General features: G+C 35.3%; 1 protein-coding gene across 1 annotated transcript; it reads left to right on the top strand.

The window, feature by feature from the left end:
- The first annotated feature begins 8722 nt into the window (after window positions 1-8722).
- On the top strand, window positions 8723-22784 carry EDR1 (Protein kinase superfamily protein). The gene is made up of 13 exons (XM_006826192.4): window positions 8723-9340; window positions 11784-12215; window positions 13549-13652; window positions 14352-15616; window positions 16207-16247; window positions 16801-16869; window positions 17029-17129; window positions 18121-18199; window positions 18305-18403; window positions 20130-20198; window positions 20331-20380; window positions 21704-21880; window positions 22349-22784. Exons 1-13 carry the CDS (start codon window positions 8945-8947, stop codon window positions 22482-22484), a joined length of 3018 nt encoding a protein of 1005 aa, XP_006826255.1. The 5' UTR covers window positions 8723-8944; the 3' UTR covers window positions 22485-22784.
- Window positions 22785-23149: the final 365 nt, after the last annotated feature.

Genomic DNA, 23149 nt, shown 5'->3' with positions numbered 1-23149 from the left:
TTGTAATTTGGTCTTGGGAGCAAGACAATCAGATGAGGAGATTTTTGTGACCTTAATCGCTTTCAATATACTTTAGTATACGCGTCTCCGTAGCCGAAAATGGACAGGGATTTCATCTATAGGGTGGCTGCCATTTTATTTTTTTTTGGATATTTTGGAAAAATCGACCACACCTGACATATTAGGTTTGTTGTGGTTCTACCACAATGGACATAGTATGTTCGGTGCACAATAACTTTACATTACGACTTTTTAGGCTAAACTGCAACAGCTCTACGAGAGCAATTGCGGGCAAAAACAATGTACAGTTTCGTCCCACGGTGTTTGTAAGAGTTTTTTTACTTTTAAGTCTTTTCAATTATCTTGACACGATCAATTTCAATTAGTACTTTAGAACTTAGGCGATCTGAATCATGAATCGTTTGGGAGTGATCCAGTTCCGATAAGATACCAATTCTTGCCTCGTTTACCCCAAGACCCTCCTATCACTTTTTATTTTTATTTTTTTAAGCTTATTTAATTTTTTTTAGATCCTTCTGAACCTCCAACCTTCAAATCTTTATTTTTAAATTTGTTTTAATTTGGTATGTCTAATCCGGATTGCCAATCTAAAAACCCAACATGTATTCACAGGATATACGATCCAATCAAATCAATTTGGGTTTTCAAACACTGGTTTCAATAAAATGAAAAGTTTATATAAAGCCGAGGCTCTAAACAGTCAAATTTAAGCATACCTACAAAATTTCACTAGAAGATGTTGTTTTGATGCCCAAATATCTTCAGATTTATCATCTCGACATCAAATAAATAGTGTTGCTAATAAGCAACACTATTTCTAAGTTTTTGTTTATGCCTCGAAAAAATAGTGAGGCTAATAAGCAAAATAAACAGTGTAAAAATAAGTTCAAAATATACTTAGAGTTTAAATTGTATTTATTATTTTCAGATTGATGAATGTGATGGTCAAATTACCAATCTACAAAAGTGAACCCACGTATGAACATGTGCATCACTTCATGCGCAAACATATGCTATTCTAGGAGCATGTTATACCTTAATTCATTAGGTTATTTTTCTATTAGGAGAAACCAGTGATTTAAAACCCAAATCTAGGGGATGGATCGTTTACCCATAAATCCATATCGGATCATTGTATTGCCAATCCTGATCAGTCCAAATCAGTAATGCAACGAATATTAAAAATAAAAAAAATAAGCTAAAAGTAAGGATCTAAGGTTGAGGCCTTAACCAATCAAATTAAGGCATACCTCTAAATGATGTCCAAAGATAATTTTCAGTGGCAAAAAACTTTAGCGTAGTCTGAAATTTTGTTTTCATCTTTAATTATAAATAATTTAAGCTTATAAAATAGTGTCCATCAAACAAATCTATAAACACTTCAAAATATTGAAAAATGATGGTTCATATAATACATTACAAGATGCACTATTTCTCGTACTTTAGGTCTCTTTTTTTTTCACGTATGTGCATATTGAGATCGAGATAATGGATTTCAGCTTTTTTCAATATCAAAACAACCTCTTCTATTGAATTTTTTAGACGTGTCTTAATTTGATTGTTTAGGGCCTTAACCTTGTATAAACTTTTACCTAAAAGTAAAAGCAAGTATGTGATTGGGATTTGAAGGCACATAAGAAAATATTAGACATATTTGAGAAAACACGCACACACACACACACACACACATATATATATATATATATATATATATATATATATATATATATATATATATATATATATATATATATATATATATATATATAACCATATTCAATATGGGCCATTAGGCATTTACTGTAGCTCTCAGCTAGCATGACTTACCTAAAACTCTTCATGTATATATATATGTATGTGTGTGTGTGTGTGTTGCGACCCCTACCATCCCATAATCGGTTCGGTCCTGACCAATTCCTTTAAAGGTCAATGATTTACATCATAAATTGTCAGATTTTAAAACCAGAAGAAAGTAAATCATCATCATCTGAACTTCATTCCAACCACTCAGGGTTGACAAAAGTAAATAATATGCATTTTATGTATAGGATAAGTTTATATAGGTGTGAGGCGATAAACAATCATATTAAGGGACACCTCAAAATTTTCACGAGAAGATGTTGTTTTGATACTAAAAAATCTCCAAACTTATCATCTCGGCCTCAAAATGCATGGACATGAGAAAAAAATGGATTTCAAGATTTGGAAATAATGCATTTTTTATTGTCAATTTTTAAGTTTTCATAGATCTGCTCAATATACACTATTTTTTAAGCTTTAAAGTTTATAACTAGAGATGAAAATAAATTTGAATGTTTTTACTAAGATTTCCAATATTGAAACCACATTTCTCGACACTATTTGAATGTGCGTTTTACTTTGATTGTTTAGAGCCTCGGTCTTATGCATATTGCACCTTTTATGTATGGATGCGGTTTGTATAGAGACAACACTCTAAACAATCAAAGTAAAGCGCACCTTCAAATAGTATTGAGAAATGTGGTTTCAATATTGAAAATATTTGTTATATCATTAAAATATATTTTCATCTCTAATTATAAAATTTAAAGTTTTAAAAACAGTATAGATAGAGTAGACATATGAAAACTTGAAATTTTAAGAAATCCATTTTTTTTCTCATGTCTATGTATCTTTAGGTTGAGATGATCATTTTGAGGATATTTGAGCATCAAAACAACATCTTTCAGTGAAATCTTTGAGGTGCACTTTAATTTGGTTATTTAGAGCCATTACTTATATAAACTCTTTTCCTTTATGTATTGCACAATATGGGTACGAAAAGCTATTCTTGGGAGGAACGAAGGAGGTGTTCATTGATATAGGTAAGGTATTGTTGGGAAATACGTGGCCAGGGAGGGAGTCATCACCGTCCAATCAATCCACTTATTGGTGGATAGTGGATAAAAACCACTATGAACCTAGGACCACATATTTTTTATGGTTATGTGGATCATAATTCGTAAACTATCCCATCGGTAAAAGGCAATAAGTCATGGTATGCTATACGGCATATACTATGACGACCAGAACTCTCAGCGCTTACCAATCCAAGCGGCAGCCTATCGATAATATATATATAATAATCAAAATTTTTACTTCGTCGTATTTAAAAATATTCTCAACTTTTTTTAGGTTGCATTCTTTTTTTTACTTTTTAATGGGGAAAGTTTATATAGTGTCGAGGCTCTAAAAAAACAAATTTGATTGGAAAAGATTGTTTTGATGCCCAAATGTCCTCAAATTGATCATCCTGACGTCAATATGCATGGACATGAGAAAAAAGTAGATTTCAATCTTTAGAAATAGCATATTTTGTAACACATTTTTTTACCATCAATTTTCAAGATTTTCATGTATATATAGATCTACACTATTTGTTAAGCTTTAAAATTTATAAATAAAGGTGAAATATATTTTAAGACTATCACAAATATTTTCAGTATTGAAACCACATTTTTCAACTCTATTTACAGGTAGGCTCTAATTTCATTGTTTAGAGCCTAGGCTCTACACAAATCGCACCCTTTTATGATATATTGTGTTATGAACTCATAGTTCCAAATTGAAACTGCATTATTTCGTAAGAAAATATTCAAACAACACAGGGCTTGTTAAAAAAACAAAGTACCATCTCAAATCTCATAGAATTTTGTTGCAAATTAATTATCACAACCTTAACTACTACATATGTAAAAATAAATAAAATTAAGCTTTAAAATTAGTATATATTGTAAGGACACGGTTTCTATGAGTCCATGTAGAAATGGATCACCTATTAAAAATATATATTTTTAGATGGATTGTTTTACCGAATTTTTAAGGACATATAATCTATAATATAGAAATTAATAATATAAAAAATAATTACATTTTAAAAACTAAAAACTGGGTCCTCCAACGATAAAGTTTCTATGAGGTCTTGGTCTTGCGAATTAACTCCATGTAGTGTGGACTGTATTTCTACAATTGTAGTCCCCAAAATATAAAGCATTCACCTTAAAGATGGATGTAATACACGGTCCATCTAAAAACAATTGAAACTAATCATTCAAATGTTTTATTAAGGACCCGGTTTCTATGCGGCTAAGCCCGCACATGTAGGAATACGGGCCTCTTAATAAATATATTTTTAAGATGGATTTTAAGACTTAATTTTTAAGGACATGTAATCTCTAACATGAAGATCATGAATACGAAATAATAAATAAAATTAAAAAACTAAAAATAATAATTCTAGTAATAAATCATATGAGCCATTAGTTTCTAGTGTTTTATATGAAATACCTGCTTGCATTCATCTTTAAGATGGATGCTTTACATTTTCTTGACCGCATATGTAGAAAGCTTGCATTAAACAATTGATCTTTAATTTATCACTAGTTATGATTTTTGGTCTAAATTATTAATTTATAAAAAGAATAAAAGAGTAATGAACATCCCACATCTATGTATGTAAGGCAATATCACTATTAAATTTGACACAAATATTTGGAAAAATCAAGTTCCCACCTTATGTGATAATTTTTCTAAAAAATTGTAACAAATTAAATGCTGATCATTTGGAGTTTTTTATACACTTACGTGTATACGACTTAACTCGTATAAAGATCGTCAAATTTAATGGTAATCATTTAAAGTCTCGAGATGATCCGATAGGATCGTTATCATTAAAGAAAAAAAAAAAAAAAAAAATACATCTACCATCAATGTTTTCACGGCTTCTCCGCAAAGCGGGGGACTCGTAATAAGAGTCTGTACAGTCCACGTGTCACTATCTAATTTGCCACTTGTCGAGAAGAGCACTAAGACGTGGCTCTCTAGAGGGCGGTCCGTCACGTCGTAGCGGCTACACAGTGAGGCCCCAACCCGACCGCCACTCTTATCTCATCATTAAAAATGACTATAATGACCTCCAAAATAATTAAACTACCCTCATTTGCATTGGAAGCAACTCCTGTTGCTGTCCCAACCCCTACGGGCAATGTCGTAAAAAGGCTCAAGTTTGTATGTAAATGACAAAATTGACCTTTGCAGAACTTGGGTTTCTCCGATGTCAAATATTGATGGCAAAATTACCATCAAACCACAAACAAACACTTCATTAGTGCCCCGAAGTTCTCTAATTTTTCATTTATGACCATTTAATTAGCACTGCCCCGTGTTTAAAATAAGATAAATTATAAAAACCCCCCTTTACCCAACTTTTTAGGTATTGTCCTTCAATAGTCTTTAAAACACATCACTAACTTAACTCTATTTATTTTTTGTTTTTGTTTTTTTGTTACAATCCCTTGAGTAGAACGGTACTATAAAAATACCTTTCTAAACACACGTTCTCTTTATTTGTTTTGTCCTATTGACTATAAAATCAATATGACTCAGTGCATGCTAGATTGGCTTTAAATTATTATTAAAAATGGTTCAATTTCATTATTTATAATGAATACAGTCTGGCACAATGTGTATCGATCTAACTTCATTATATAAAATGTACAAAAATATGGGTTTTGAGGGGGGCAATTTTTGTTATAGAAATTATTATTTTTACTTTGGGGGTGGATGATGATAAAAAAAGAAAAAAAAAATGTTAGGACCATAGATGTGGTTTATATATATATATATATATTAAAGAGGGGGTTGTATAAAAAGTTGAGAAAAAAGGGTATCTATAATTTTTCCTTAAGAAGTATTGCCAAGATTATAATAATTTATTTGGAGCCAAATGAAACGAGAGCAAAGAGAGGAATAGGAAGTAGGCAAATGATTATTGTATGGACCATTTCTTTTTTTTTGTACAAAAGTGTCACAACCTAGCCCTCGGATGTGAAATCAACGGTTAGGGGTAAACTTTGACAAATAATTTATTTAACTTCAAGTACTGCTAATGGTACACCATTGCCACTTGATTCCACATAGGGTGGGTAGTTAAGGGTGATTACAATATTATTGCATGAAAAATAAATCTTATTACTATATATTTTCTCGCAATTCTGCCATATACAAGTACAGAATTAGGTACGCAAAGTCGCAAACGCTTGCCACATTTTCTATTTATGCTTATCAAAAGACGATAAAGAGTTGAAGTTTTTGAAGGGGTCATTTACTAAAACTCCACCAACCATGAACGCATTGATGAATAGCCCAACATTATACTCGTATTAAGTACAATATATACTCGAATTAAGTACGATATGCACTACCTGCTAGTTATTACAGAAACAATTGTTGCTGATTCGGGATTAGTCCTTGAGATCATCATCATCATGTGGCGCATTCAAAATTTATGTAAAGTTATGGCGATTTTTGACGTTGACTACGACTTGATACAACTCACTTTCTTTATTTGGGCATATGACGGGTTAAAAGAAAGTTTAAGATCCTTATCTTTTTTAGACCAGGTGGTCGGGAGTTAATCAACTCTCACAAAATAACCGGTTTGACTCACAATCACATGAGTCGGAGTGTAATTGGTAGACACCCGGTTTGAGTCCCTCCCTGAATTGAGAATCCGAACGGATGGTGTATAAACAACATTAGGAAATGGTATGTTATATTGAAATTAATGTTGTTAATAAGATTTGAACTACCTTAACATTGTTTAAATATTCCAAATATTTCAAGTTTTGTTCACAGATATTTTTATTTAATGTTTTAGTTGAGTAAGTTGAGCCGATTAGACAAGTGGGTCAATTAAGCTTGGATGCATGAGTGACCGGTTCGACCCACGCACTGCTCCGAACTTTTTATCACTACTCTGAAATCTTGAAGTTTGTCCTCAAAACGCCATGCATATTATCTTAAGGGATTAATTGTGACCACCTTGTACTTAGAGGTGGCAATGGACCTAACTAGGCTTGGGTCCTGACGGGTAGATCCGATATCGAGTCTTGGTATGGGTCCAATTTTTGGACATGAATACTATTCAGGTCGGGGTCTGAGTTCGAGTCTAATCAGACCTAATCCGTATCCATAGTTATAGGGTATATGATGGCAATGATGTGTCTTTAGGCAAGCACTACGCGTTTATATTATCACAATATTAACAACATTTACAAATTTATTGGGAAAGAAAATGAAGCTCATTGTCATAGGGTCTATGATGGTAAAAAAAAAAATGGCAAAAAAATAATAAAAAATGCTTATAGTCATAAGGTATTAGGGTGGCAATGGATCAGATCAAACCTGAGACCAAACGGGTAAACCCGAGCACCGATAGGTCTAGATATGGATCCAAATTTTGGACCCGAATACTATATGGGTCTAGATATGGGTTGCAATAAAAAGTACCATGTGTACATCTCTCATATGGCCATATCCAATGGCCAAAAATTAGTCTTGTATTTTATTTTATTTTTATTTAAATGAGATACTTATTTGGATTTTGGAGTGTAGTTGTATTTTTATAAATATAATTAAATAAAAATAATCTACAATAATTTCAATTAAAATAATCAGAATAACACTAAATTTATGTTGGTCAATATTTTTTATTCAATTTTTTTTTTTACTAAAATATCATCATCATAATTTTAGTCTTTTTCCAATTAATTGAGATCGGCTACATGAATCCTGGTTTTCCATTAAATGGGGTAGTTTTTTTCCCAATTTTCTACTAAAACATTACTATAAAAATGAACCTAAAACCAAAATTTCAAATTAATATTATTTTTAAACAAAAAATAAAAATAAAAATAATTATTAGCCGTTGGGTGAATACAGGTCAATCGGAACCATTAAAAAGTACTTGTGCACCTTTTAAGCATCTAGATGTGGACGCAACACCAACCCAAATGGTCACATTATATATATATATGGAAAAGTTTATATAGAACCGAGGCTCTAAATAATCACATTAGAGCCTACCTAAAACATTTTACCATAAGAGGTTTTTTGATACTCAAATATTCTCAATTTGATCATCTCGGCATCAAGATGCATGGATATAGAAAAAAAAAATGGATTTCAAGTTTTGGAAATAATGCATCTTGTAACGCATTTTTGGACCGTTAATTTTCAAGATTTTAAAGCTTTCATAGATCTGCTCAATCTACATTATTTTTAAAATTTATAATTAGAGATAAAGAATATTTGAAGACTATCACAAATACTTTTAGTATTGAAATCACATTTCTCGAAACTATTTGAAGGTGGGCTCCAATTTGATGGTTTAGAGCCTCGACTCTCTACAAACCGCACCCTTTTATATATATATATATATATATTTAAGGAGAAATGTTCTCATTATATACTTCAATTGAACATCAAGGGCCAATTTTGTACTATTCCAAATGGTGGGGTGGTCTTGCTATTTATTCAAAAACTCAAGATAATTTAGTCATTTTTCGATGTACGTGGTAGATCGAGAGATACAGTTTGTTGCTCCCCATTTCGTTGAAGCCGACCAACATCGAAAAGGTAAGGGTAATTACGATATTTTTCTAAAATATCGGGGTCTTTGTTAAGCAAATGTTCAATGCACAAATGTTTCTCTCCGTGCTTTTGGCTTGTTTGTCCATGTTAAAACCCGTTTGTTGCAGAGAACCGAGAAAAAAAAAAAGGATTCCTGAATGGAGGAGAAAACCTAGAGAGAGAATAACCATTTACAGCAGAGAGCGAAAGAGAGAGACAAAACTACGAATTCGTAGAGAGAGAAAGAAGAAGGCCGATTAGTTGTGTAGTCTTGTAGAGTGAGAAACCTAGAGTGACAAACACCTTTCGTTGCAGACAGAGGAGAGAGAAACCTAGAGAAAAATCTCCATACCTCGAAGAGGGAAGAGCTTTGTTCTCAAGGATAGAGATAGTGAGAGGCGTCCATCTAGAGAGAAAGGCCTCCAACTCAACCTAGAGTGAGAGGGAGAGGTAGAGAGAGAAAAGTTTCCATCTCCATCGCGCTCTGTTTCAGATGAAGCACATTCTCAGAAAGCTTCATATAGGCAGCAGCCATGAACCACCTCGATCCAACGACCCGGGAGCCGCTTCCCCCGCGCAATCGTGTGGTTCAGATCATAGAGCCGCTGTTTCTTGGAGTCCTAATGGTGTTCCTCCTCAAAGCCCCTCCCCTTCTTCATCACCAGGAGGCGAGGGCTCTGCAGGTTCACGGCTATTAACTGAGGATAAAAATGATTACTTCTCTTCGGAGGAGGAATTTCAGGTCCAGCTTGCCCTGGCGATCAGTGCTTCGAATTCAGAATTTAGGGCAAAGGATCAGGGTAAAGCTGTGATTTTGGGGTCAGGGCATATGCAGTCTGGTTCTTCTCAGACAGAGGACTTGGCTGAGTGTCTTTCTAGGAGATATTGGGTACGTATGCTTCATATCTTGCCTCTCTCTCTCTATATACCTGTGATTTTGGTTTCTTTCTATCTCTGTTGTTGTTGTTGGATGGGTCTTCATCTTTCCTCTGTCTATTTCTTACCTGTCTGGCATGTGCATTTCTTTACTCTACGCCTTACTAGGTCTTCATCTTCTTTATATCTATCTGAGGCCATTATTGGGAAGGTTTGCATATTTTATCTTTCTAATTCTCTCTCTCCTTGTTCCCCTCGTTCCCTTCCTGTATTACTTTTAACAGAGAAGTCTTTATCTCTCCCTTCTTTCTCTGTACCTTGTTACTCATTCGGGCATTTGGCGGAATTCCTCCTCTGCTCTCTCCCTCTCTGCTGAGTTTCTTTTGTTTTGACCGTTATTTGTCATTTTGCCCCTTTTATACTATTTGAATTGGTTGCAGTTGAGGGTCCCTGTGTTTGTTACGGTTTTGCATCTCTCTAGATAGTGATTATTGAGTTCAATTTTCATCTTGGTTATTTGACAATTACTGCAAATTTAGGCAATGGTTCCCACCTATAATCAGTGTGACTGCTGAAAAATAATGCTGATTGCGGGAAATTGGGAGTATATTATATTTCAAAGAGCTATTACTTGCATTTTCCTTGCAGGGCGCGGTCGGGATATTGCAATTGTTATGGTATCATAAATAAGAAGATCCATCCTAGTTATTTTATTAGATGCTCTGATAACGGATGATGTATCTAATCCAAACAAAATTTCAGAACAGTGCAAGTGAGTTTGCTGCTTTTTTCTGGGTTATTGGGGATCAGGTGATCTTAAGTCTTGATGTTTGGAGATGGAATTCCTTGAATTTTTTATTGAATCTTTAACAATGCTAGTGCAAGGTCATTTGAGATTATGAGTTTGTTAGGGAACTGCAAACTAATGAACTACAGAAAATCTTAAATTCTATTGAAATTTTTAAGAAACTGCAGACCAATGAGCTATAGGAACTCTTGAAAACACAGGGAAGTACACAAGTATGGTCATTGGAGTGGGCTAGACACAGAGAGGGTAAAGTGAAATATAATAGACTTAGATATTTTTGTTTTTTTGGGGAAAATGTTAACTTTATATTAATAAATAATAACCGTATACAATAACTACAAGGTGTGGTAAAAGGCGGCCCACAAAATGGGTGCTCAGATTATCAAAGAAGATCCAGGAGTGTGAGAGAGAAAAAGGCGAAAAAGCAGCCCTAAATTGGGTTAGCATTTTATTCAAAAAAAAGAAGGGTTAACATAGAAAAGGAAAGAGGTGATAGGAGAGAAGCCTGTAAGAGGAGGAAGAGAATCAGAAGAGAGAATGGGGAGAAATTTGAAGAAAGGAGGAGAGAGAAAGGAAGCGAAAGAGAGGGGGAAAAAGAGAGTATGAAATAAACGGGCTTGCCATATTTGCATCTTCCACGTACTGCAAGATATGTGCCACAAACCAAAGCTAGCAGTAAGAAAACCAATAATCGCCAAAAGTATCTGCAAAGGAAAAGGAGACGAAGAGAGTAGAGAACTCAAGAGAGAAGACTAGGAGATGATGGTCCATTCTCTACTTTGTTGTGGTGTAGTGGGGCCATGTAACTTATTTGGAGTTTCTTGGATTGGGTCAGTGAAGTTGCTGAATCATTGTGACGAATGGCCATTGATGATGTGGATAGAGAGGGCACATTATCATGACATATTTTCCTTTTAATCCTGTGGCAAACATGGAAGGATGACCGTTGAATTTTCCAAATCAAAGCAAGAGAGGTGTGGGAGGTCATGAAGAGAAGCATATATGATGCAATATCTTGGTCATTAGCCTCCCACATGAAACTGATGGGTATGAAGGAATGTCCATAATAGAGGGGACTAAGAATTGAATCCCTCACCATACATGATTAGAAAACCCAACTTTAATGGATGTTTGCAAGGCAATTTTGTGTGGTTGTTCTAGTTGGCATTTTCTTTTTGTTTTATTATTTATTTTCTATTTGGAGTTGTGTGTGTTTGGTTGTCAATGGCTTTTGTGATATTTGTATTTTTATAATAATATATTTGCAATGTCGATTTCTCTATGCAGTTACGTATAGCGTTGATAGTTGCTATCCTTATTTATTCTTAGATAGGTACAAGAAAGTTTATCCCTGAAACCCAACATTTCTACTTCCATGGATAGCATAATGATATTTCTAGAAGAAACTTGGGAGCATATTTTCCAAAATCTAAATGATTGAGAAAATTGAATCTGTTCAGCTCCTTTCTGGCCTCTCTTTTTTTCTTTTCTTTTTTTAATCATTATAAGGAAGGATTTTCATTAAACTATTTTTTTCGAACTAGGTGTATGCTAATTTTTTTAAGCTTGTCAAAGCAAAAAATGTCTCGTTTCATTCTCTGTCAGTTCATCTGCTCTAAGGAATTGTTTATGCGGTGCTTTGTTGCAGGATTATGATGTTCTAGATTATGAGGACAAAGTGCTGGATGGGTTTTATGACATACATGGGCTTTCAGCTGATCCATCTTCCCAAGGGATGCCCTCTCTTGTTGATCTTCAGATGACTACTGGTGCTTCTAGTTATGAAGTTGTAATAGTGAATCGTGCTATTGATCCTGCTCTTGATGAGATGGAGCAAGTTGCACGCTGTATTGCGTTGGATTGCCATGCACCTGAGGTTGGCTTATTGAATTGTGGGTTGGTCCAAAGGATTGCTGATCTTGTTTCGGAACACATGGGGGGGCCTGTCAGAGATGCCAATGATATGCTGGCAAGATGGATGGAAAGAAGTTTTGAATTGCAAGCTACCCTGCACACTAATATTTATCCCATTGGGTGTTTGAAGATAGGGATTTCACGTCACAGGGCTCTGCTGTTCAAGGTAAGTCTTTACATTTCCGTTAACATATATTCTGGTCGTTTTGTATTTTGCATGCTCAATGGACAATCATCTCTTAGAAATCTTTGCACCATGCAAAACTTACTTTGATGTGCTGATTTATGGGATCCATTCCAGAATCATAAGTACAATCCTTTATCTAAACAGCTGTGTTGCAATATTAAACATCAATAGTATTAAACCCAAATAGAAGTCTTGTGTTTTTTAGGTTAAACACAATTGATAAGGTTGTTATCTGTTGAAATCAGCATACCCATCATTCTTTTATGATAGAAGTTAGTTTTAGCGAAAATATGGAGACATGAATTTTTGAGTTTTCCTATACATGAGTAACATGACAAGGCATTATGGTGGTTTAATCAATCAGAAATCTATACAAGTGAAGCCACATTGTCTTAGAACTTCAATGATGTTTATTGTGAACTTCTAACTGGACATACTGTGATTGTGGAGTATAATTTACCAAAGAATGTAAACTTAACTACGTGTTAAAATTGTTTCTCTCATTCATGTAACTAAGTTATTTCCAACCTTTTGGCACTGAAGAAGCCTCTTATCATCATTTTCCATTATTAAATCAAAATTGGACGTTATGATTCCTTCTGATTATTCTTAGCTTGTTTGATTAGCAAGAACCCTGTAGTCGATTCTGTCGGTTAAACTCTGTTTCTATATTTGTTAAATTGTTTAGAATGTTAGGGAACATTTAACTGGACATTTAGTAATGTAAGATCATCTATTAAGATCTAATGTACATGTGTTGGAAACAGCACATACAGTGATACCTTTCAGTGCCTCACTGTGATCGGGCAATAGAGTTCAAGCCTCATATTTTGATCGGAATTTAAACCATGATGATATACAAAATGTCATTATCAGGCTTAAATTCTTTTTGAGAGGGATCATAGTATTTGTTGTTACTGTTACAACCTAGGCTAAATTTTACTTCTGATAATTTACAATTATGCTGTCTTAACTCTATTAAACCTTCCAAGTTAAATCATGTATACGTGTCGTTAGGCACCGAATGGGTACTCTGGACCATTGGAACTGTAAATAGTTTGGAATATCTATTTCCTTCCAAAAATAAAAAATGATTACAGAAGTTACCGAACTTTAGATGAGCAAGTCTTCATGACCTTACAGTTAAAACAAGAAAAAGCTTCATGATCTTGAGAATATCTGTGGTGTAATTCTTCATGATCTTTCAGCTGTATTTTATCATATTGAGTGGATTAATTTGATCAAGATTTATCCTATCTAACTTTAAATCCTCTTCATTTATACAACAAAATTATCTTCTTCCTAATTGCAGGTGTTAGCTGATACAGTTGGTATCCTGTGCAGACTAGTTAAAGGAAGCCTCTACACTGGTATTGATGACGGTGCAGTCGTCATTATCAAATCGGAGGATCAAAGGTTTATAATTGGAGCCATTACTCTTACTTATTTTGTTAGACATTGTTGTTTACCTTTCCTTTTTGTGAATGGTCACTCATTGATAGTTTACTGTTTTGCTTATTTAGTTTGATTTGAACTCCTTTGACTTGATTTCAATATGGGATTCTCTTTTATGTTGCCACCTTTGGAAATCTGAAAAGGGGTTTACATTAATGGCACAGGAAGTACGATCACTGGGGGACCCCTAGAGTGAGGGATTCACTTGCTATGATTATTTTTCCTTTCTGTTTTTATTTAGATTGTGGATATTCTTGAGAAGTTGCATCTCTGAAGTTCTCAGTTAAACACTAAAAACACCTGTGGGATGGTTGGGGAGTGGGCACAGAGATGATTTTCCATTAGGAATTGGTTTTAGTGCAGGTGTACTATCTCAGCACACATTCTGCTATTGATATTTAAAGGGTGCTGGACCATAAAAAAGGGCAGTTTGAGAGCTCACACTTTTTGGAGGCATATTTTTGAGTTCTAAAGGGTTTTTGTCTTCTGCACTTATGTTTATTTATGTGAACTGTGTTACTGGTCTGTTCAAATAGAATAAGGGACATCCTTAGGGCTTCCTCTATACCTCTATGGATTAAGCAATCTCGGGTTGTCTAAATATTTTGGTGCTTATGGCAGGTTTCATTCTAATTTCTTTTCTTTTTTTTTTTGCAATAGGGAGTTTTTGGTGGATCTAATGGGAGCACCTGGAACGCTTATTCCTGCTGACATTCTACCAGCAAAAGATGTTCCTATGGATGACCAGAGATCAAATAGGAACTTGCTCCCAAGGACAGGTTATGACCGCAATAGGGATCGTAGAACCTCCAACGAAGTGCCCATCATGAGAAATAATGGAATTTTAGATGTGAGTTCAAGAACTGGAAAAGTGGTTTCCCAGTTGCCTCTTCCCAGCCCTAATGGTGGGGCAATTTCTATGAATCATGGAAACAGGTCTGATGGGATTTTGAAAGGTGTAGTACCAGTTAATCAAGACTTCCAGCTTTCTTCCTCTGCAGGGGCAACTTCTTCTTCCAAGCAAAGAGGTGACTGTGGAAGCTCTATAGTATGTGATGGTGTGAATGAGAAAAGGAACGTGGTGCCACCTACTCAGGATAATATGGACTCAGAAAATCTATTTGCTGACCTCAATCCATTCCAAAAGACTGGAGCTGGTAAAATCCCAGCCCAGAATCAAGTTGGTGAGAAGAAAATCTTTGAATATCAGCGGCGTCGAGAGAACATCTATTTGGGTCCTGGTAGACCACCTCTTCCTTTAGCATGGAAGAACCGCAATGAGATTCCTAGAACAAAGCAACAGGAATCTGGGGAGGGGTTGTTTCCAAGGAACAATGTGGACATAAAAGCTGCAAATGCTTCAGCATCTCTGATGAACTCAGATGCTTCTAAAAATGGGGAGCTAGATTCTTCGGTTTTCCGTACTCCTCAGGCTTTAGGTTCTCTAAACTCTTCTAGGACAGGCAGTGTTGATAATGACACAGAAAATACTTCAGTGGGTAATGTTGTAAATATGCCATATGATAGTGGGGACTCATCGATATCTTCAAAAGTTGGGGGCACTGAATTATCTTGTGTGGGTGGTTCTGCTGGAGTCGAGCGGTCATACTCACCATCGAATGGGATTTTGGATCCATTGGCTCTTGGAAATAATCGGCCTATGGGTAATCCTGGAGATGGAATAGCTATGGATAATTATGGTGTGGTAGATGAATCAAAAGAACCTGCAAGAAACAGAAAATACCATATTGATAAGAGAAAATGCACCAATGATAGATTCATGGAGCCAAAATTGACTTCAAATGACCAAGAGAATCCAGGTCCTGTTCGTCGAGGTTTAAGCAGACTAGATCCAATGTTAGACGATGTATCAGAATGGGAAATCCCATGGGAAGACCTTGTTGTGGGCGAAAGGATTGGATTAGGTAACCTTGCACTTCTATTGAACTTGTATCTGTTTTGAAGATTGAATTTTGATCTTATTTGTGCTGTATGTATTTTTGCAATCTCATGATTGATTTTTTATATATTTTGTTTTGTTTTAATCTTTATTTATTTTCCTATATAATTGTTTTTTTCTGGGCCCCTGCCTTTCTTGTGTACTCTTTGCAAAAACCCTTTTAAAGTAATTAACCGTTGAGGTCATTGGGTTTTAATGAGTAACATTTTGAAATTTATGCTTCTAACATAATGTTCTGCGTCTCTTACTTTTGTTGGGCTTACAAAAACTTTAAAAATTTAAAAGACTTTTATTGCTGTCTGAGGTTTATTTTTGATTGAATTCTTTTTTAAATATAGCTTCAGATGATGTGATTCATCCTACTTATTTCTTTGAAATCAATTTCTTTGCTTTTGAAAAATTCAATATTTGCCATTTCTTCTGCTACTGGTTTTTGTTTTTGTAGTTAGATTCACCTTTCCTTTTGAGTTCTTTTTGTATCCGAAGTCTACTTTCAGCCTTTATTGAGTAAAAATATTATGAGCGTGTAATATTTTCCATTGTTTCATGTGTTAGGTTCCTATGGAGAAGTGTACCATGCAGATTGGAATGGCACGGTAAGTTGATGACTTGAAATTTTACCATCAAATAGAACAATGGTTTTCTTTTCCTTTGTGTTGTTGATGAGAATCTTCTTAATGTTATTTTCAAATATTTAATTTTTAATAGCAAGAAGTGAATCTACTTTTTTTTCCTTTCTTTATTGGATCTTCGTAACCGAGTTGTGGTCCTGGATTTAGAACAGTTAGCTGTAAATTTCTTTATCTATATCTTGCTCTTAGGTGATCTCTTAAAACGCCAATCATTTTTTGAATGAAATGTTTATAATGATATTTTTGTGAGAAATAGTTTTTTTTATTTTTTAAATTGAGACCTAGGTTGTGATAGCTAAGCTTCTTCTTTTGAAATATCTATGTGATTCTTTTGTGTGAACTTTAAATGCTAATATGTATTGAGCTTTGTGAATGTTATTGTTGTCTCTGTGGGGAATGGACTTCATGAATGTTTTTCGGGAGCTTCATGAACTTCGTGATATTTATCCTTTCTAGAATTTTATTTTTCCACTTTTCATATTTTCTAAAGCAGCTCTTATTTTCTTCTCTTTCACAGGAAGTGGCTGTCAAGAAGTTCTTAGATCAAGATTTTTCAGGGGATGCAATCGAAGAATTTAGAAGTGAAGTATGTGAAAAACTGAAAATTGCCTTTTGCGATTGATGCTCACAATAGTATTTTTTGCATTCCTGTTTGTCTCTATACTTATTTTTTTCTTCGATTCAATCTCATTTGTGGGTCACGATAAAGCATTAGTGATGAACCTGCTTTTGGTTGTTATGTCAGGTGAGAATAATGCGCAGGTTGCGCCATCCAAATGTTGTACTTTTCATGGGTGCTGTAACTCGTCCGCCTAACCTCTCTATTGTTACTGAATTCCTTCCAAGGTATCTCAGATGGATTTTCAGTTATTTGCATCGTTTATCCTTCTGAGACGCTTCGATCACCAGAATTTACATTGACATTATTTGATATGCAATCCTTAATATTTAGAATTTCAAGATCCAAAAGCTTTTCCTTCTAAAAAAAGAAAAAAAGTGCTTAATGCCTATAGATGATTGCTTGTGGTACACTTTATGACCTAGTTATTGCTGTTGCAGTCGAAGTTAATATTCATTGTGAGGTTCGCCCTGTGCGCTCTTGATTTTACTTGTATTAGACTGCGCTGTGAGGCTTGTAAAGGAGTGGAAGATTTTCATCTCAAATTAGGGATTATTAATGACGTGATATTGTTGCCACCATTATGGAATGAGTTTGTTTTTGCAGTTATGATTGTAAACTACGGACTTGCTCTTTTCCCATTCCTTGGGATGCTAACAAGATAACTGAAAATTTTCTCGTAAAAAATGCATGTAGATAAGTGTTGAACAATTTGGAATGAATTCACACTCCTTTTAAGAGTTACAAGCCATGTACTTTTTGCATCTCTATATTTGTAGCATTTTTCACTTATTAATAAGTCAGGGGAGAGGTATACTGTAGATGTGTGTTCCTTCTAAGCAAATCCATAACCAATTAAATAATTTCTCCAACTTGCTGTTGTTTAGGCTCTTCAATATTTCTTCGTTTTACCTCTGTTTCTTTGGTTGATTCATCTCAACTTAAAACCATTTAGTATATCACATGAGGCCCTGTGTTTTGTTTTCTTCAGTTTCCATTAGGCGCTTTATAATGAAGAAAAACATTTTTTCTGGGAAGCTACAATTAATTTGTGATGTTTTTAACACGGTTCATCCATGTAATGGATTTGAGAATGTATTGGAAATTACAGCCTTGCAGTCGTTTTGTTTTACTTGAATTGCAATTACATTCATGCTTATGTTTTTTTCAATTGTCAATTTGTTTTGGTTTAATGTTGCGGTTCTTTTATTTATGTAGGGGAAGCTTATACAGGCTTCTTCATCGTCCAAACTGTCAGATTGATGAGAAACGCAGAATAAAAATGGCACTTGATGTGGTATGACCTAAGTGACCATGATACCATCTCTGCTATTATGAAAAAATAAACTATTGCATCTATTATTCGAATTCTCCTAAGGGACGAGCCCACCTTGTATTGCAGGCAAAGGGAATGAATTGCTTGCATAGTAGCACGCCAACTATTGTCCATCGTGATTTGAAGTCACCAAATCTGCTTGTTGACAGGAGCTGGAATGTTAAGGTATGTTGTATGCCATGAGAAATTCTCTGTGGAAGTGGTTAATCATGTCTATTCCATTGGGTGGTTGCTTGTTGATTTTAAGGTCGGTTTGTCCTTTATTTTTTTGGTGATCACCCATTCTTGAAAAATTGCATGTGCTGTTGAATTTACTATCTTAGCTGCATTGAAAAGTATACCTAAATATGGTTGGTCTAAATCTGATGCTTGTTGCAACATAAAACAAAGTAAAAAAATTCAGATTGATTTTTGTTGTTCAGCCACATGAAAGTTAAATGCCCTGTGACCTAAGTATGTTGTTTATATAGATCAATTTTAAAGAGAGTCTAGTAGAGTTAGGTGTTATGATGCAGTTCCTGCGACATTGCCAGTCATACCTTGCACATTCATGCTGCTATCAATTGAAACTACAATTAAATATTAAGAACCCCTCTCATTGGAACTAAATGAGTGGCAGTTGATTTACAAAATCACATTGAGGTTTGGAACTTAGTTACTGGGAATTTATAGGTATCATATTTGGGAGTGGAGCAGAAGACAGGTGAATAGACGATTTCAAGATGAGTTCCTTTGGATCACTATAGAAGCATTGGTTTGGGCAAGGCAATGCCATCTAAATACAAGGTTCTCTGAGTTTTTTTTTTTGGGTTAAAAATTAGAGCTCGCTAATTAGACGGTGTCAAACGACAACATTTGAAAACTAAGTTATGATCTGAGAGTTGTGAATCAAGTTACCATTTCGACTGTGGGTAACTCTACCACTATTAAACAAATGATTCAGAGGAACTTGAAGTCTGGAGACCAATGCAAACCATGATTTCTTGTGTCCCACATTGTAGAGATCTTATTTGGTGCTTCTCGCAATTAAGGTTTTGAAAGTAGTCACATCTAAAGATATGGGGACTTACGGTCTCACTGAGAGTATGGCTCTTCATATAGCAGAATGGCAGACCAGGGTTAGTGCAGCCCACCCTAATTAGTTGGGAAAGGCTCCGATGATGATGATGAAATTAGTCACATACATCTAAAGATGTTCTTGAGAAATATAGTGTATATGGAGGGTAATTTGGCTACATAAAAAGGGTGGATGATCCATTTAGTTCATGGTTGTGATGTCAAAAGGAAGATGGCAGAAGTGATATTTTATCAGGGTCGTTGGGGAGAGCACTTACTGTGCCAACTTCATTGGCTAAAAAGATCTCAAAGATATTTGGAGTGGTGATGGTTCCTTGTGTTTTGAGTGGGGCGTGACTGAGTGGTTAATTGGATAATGTCACAGCGTAAACAGTGCATGATTGCAGGGATATACCTGTAGGGGATGGGGGTGTTGCTGTCATGGGTATAGAGAAATTAGAAGAATAGGGGGTTTGGGCATATTTTAGAGGGGTTGAAGGAGAGGGCCTCTGGAGATGTTTTTAGTGGATATAAGTGTAGCTGTCATTGGGTTGATGTTGAAATTTTGGTTAGTTTGGGTGTTAGTTCTGGACTAAGTTTCTAGTATTCATGGTTGAGATCTTGGCTTTAGAGCTTGTATAATCAGGGAAACTTGTCGAAGTCTCTTCCTTTAAGATAACTTTGGTTTTGACTCCATGCATTGTACAAAAAAATGCACTTCTATTTCCCTTAAACTTTCTCTACACATAGCCTTGTCATGTTCTGGGATTAATGAGGAATCAATTTTGATTATTCTAATAATGTCCAGGTTCCACTAACTGAAAAACTCTTGCAGGTTTGTGATTTTGGCCTGTCACGTATGAAGCACAACACTTTTCTATCATCAAAGTCCACTGCAGGAACGGTATAATGAATAGGACAACCTTCCTTATCCGCCAATTTTGTCATTGTTGAATGATGTTTGAATTCTTAATTTTGTAAATTTTGGGTATGTTTTTTGGATACCTGTCTTACTGATACCATTTCCATGTTTTAGCCGGAGTGGATGGCACCAGAAGTTCTGCGCAATGAACCCTCCAATGAGAAGTGAGTTTTATCATCTATATCATGTGCTTTGTGCATGGAACATGCACACTTGTGATTTGTTACATCTATTGTCAACAACATAATTCTATTGCTCAGTTAGCCCAATGGTCTTTCTGCATTTTCTCATACTTCAAAGATGTTCCTCTTTTGAGAACAGTCAAGAACCATATCAAGTGGATGAACAATGTTTTGATTATAAAAAAATAGAGAAATCTCTAACAACATCCTGAGCACTCTTTTTTTTTTTATGAGAGAACTAAGTTACCAAAATTTTATTAGATAATCAAATACAAAAATACTTCTCAAAATAAACTCAATCGACCTTACTATGCATCCAGATCACCTCCAAATTGTCTCTACCCCCCTTGCTTGGCAAGGCAAGATTGTCAGCATCCTCATTGATTACCCTATGTACATTTACAAAAGACACCACCAATCTAGAACAGATATCCTGAATTTCAAAAGATCATTGTTCTTGATTCCCAAGGGATTTTCTGCTCACCTCTGCACCATCTTATTACCTCTGCACCATCTTATTGCATTCAGTGAGTCACCTTCAACCAGCATCATATTACTAATATTTTTTTCTACAATTATCTAAGGCCTTGAAGGATAGCCTTCATCAGCCGTTGCAACACCACATGGCCCTGAAATGGTAACCAAAACATTATCATTGTAGTTCCAAATTAAACCCCCAAAGCCAGCAGTCCCAGGATCACCAACAGAGCTCCCATCAAAGTTCAATTTAATCGAACCAAAAGGAAGAGGTTTCCACTGTCCCACATCTCTCCTCTTAATATATTCCATTATGACCACCTCCTTGAGATTGCAAATCAAACCTGTTATAAGAACCCAGAGCACTCCTTCCTTACAGATACCTAATCCTTTGACTTAACCTTTCTCATAAAAAAGGTCACCTTGAAAAGTTCTCCTATTTCTTTCTTTCTATGTTTCCCATAAAAATTGCTGCATGAAAGAATTTCCAAATTAACATCCCAATCTTTGGTAATAGAGGTAAGTTAAGATGTTCGTGGAATATCTGTTCAATATTTAATGAAAACCCCAGCGGATTGAGAGCCCACATCCAAATGCCAAAGGACAGTTCAGAACAAGTGATCTCTTGTTTCCTCATCTCCTTTGCAAAGCAGGCACACATTAAAAATTATGTTCCCTTTCAGTCGGTAGCCAAATTCATTGTTTGGGGATCTTAGTATTTTCTTTTTGGTCAATCCCTTCTGTAAAAACGTAGTGGGTTTTATGCCCTCTTTCATGTGATATATAAGACAGGATAGCTAGTGATATTGTGTTCTTAATTTTTATCAGGTGTGATGTATATAGCTTTGGTATTATATTATGGGAGCTTGCAACATTGAGAATGCCATGGAGTGGGATGAACCCAATGCAGGTGGTCGGTGCTGTAGGCTTCCAAAATCGCCGCCTCGACATTCCAAAAGAAGTTGATCCCTTGGTTGCTAGGATCATCTGGGAGTGTTGGCAAACGTAAGAATTTTCTGCCTTTGCATATATTTATATAATTTATCGCGCTAAAAAAAACCCCAAAATGTGCTGGAATAATTCACTTGGACTGTTTGCTTTTCTCATTCCACAAGCATCACTCGCACTATAGTTTCCATGGATGGTACCCATTATCTGGTGAATTTTGGTAATAGACATTTCAGAATGTGGTTGTCTTGCTTACACCTTCACATGCATGTGTGGATGGAGAGAGAGAGGCGCATCTGATCCTATTATAGTCTTAGTTTCTTTTTTCTTTAAACTATGTGTTATGTTAATTCTACATCTCGTACATATGTTCCCATAATTTCTTTGTAGGCTATGTTGGAAGAAAATGATATTTTGTCACCTGTGTTTGTGTGTGTGTGTGAGAGAGAGAGCGAGAGAGAGTTTTGTTTCCTTTGTCATTCCTTAGATTATAAGAAGATGATATGCTTAATTTTGCTTATGCAGTGATCCAAACTTGCGACCTTCATTTGCACAGCTCGCATCGGCACTGAAACCGTTGCAACAGCTTGTTGTCTCCCAGCAATTGGATGCCCAGAGTTCACCCATGCCCCAAGAAATTCCTGTAAATTCTGCGCCATGATTTTTGGATCCCATGAACTGTGAAATTTAAGAAAAAAAAGTTAATATGATTTTTGTAGCACTAAGATAAGATGAATGAATGCTCAAAAGGAGTGCGATGTGGTTTTAGCCTCTTCTTTTTTGCTTTTTGTTTTTTTCCTATTGGGAGAAATAATTATAGGGGCCATAGCAGTGCAGAATGTTGCTGCTGTGATTTTGTACAGTTTGCAACTTTTGAAGTGTGCACTTTTGTAAAATAAATCAAACTCAGATTGTTGATGGTATAATTTGGTATATAAATTGTGAAGCAGTTTCATGAAAAGCATGAATCTGTAATACATTTCTATGCTCTGAAAATTCAGTTCTGTAGTGTATTTTAAAATTTTCCAGTTCTCTGAGTGAGAGAGAGAGAGAGAGAGAGAGAGGTATCCTTGACCTCTAATTCTAGAGAGCCATCCTGGACCCCAAAATCTTTTGTGAGAGTGGGAGAGGTATTATTGATCTCTAAATCTGAGAGAGAGAGCTTTGAGACCCATCTGGAATATGTTTGCTTTTGCTTAACAAGTAGAGAGAGAGAGAGCTTTAAGACCCATCACGAAGGGGATGGGATGGGCATCTGACATCACGGAGAGGTGGGAAATGAGGCATCTGCGAATAATGGAATTCAATGGGTTGGTCTCTGTATAA

Source organism: Amborella trichopoda, chromosome 3 (assembly GCF_054954075.1).
Source record: "Amborella trichopoda isolate Santa Cruz 75 chromosome 3, AtrichopodaSantaCruz75HAP2 v2.0, whole genome shotgun sequence".
Taxonomy (NCBI): domain Eukaryota; kingdom Viridiplantae; phylum Streptophyta; class Magnoliopsida; order Amborellales; family Amborellaceae; genus Amborella; species Amborella trichopoda.
Note: the sequence above shows the minus strand (reverse complement) of the source record. Positions and strands in the feature narration are given on the sequence as shown.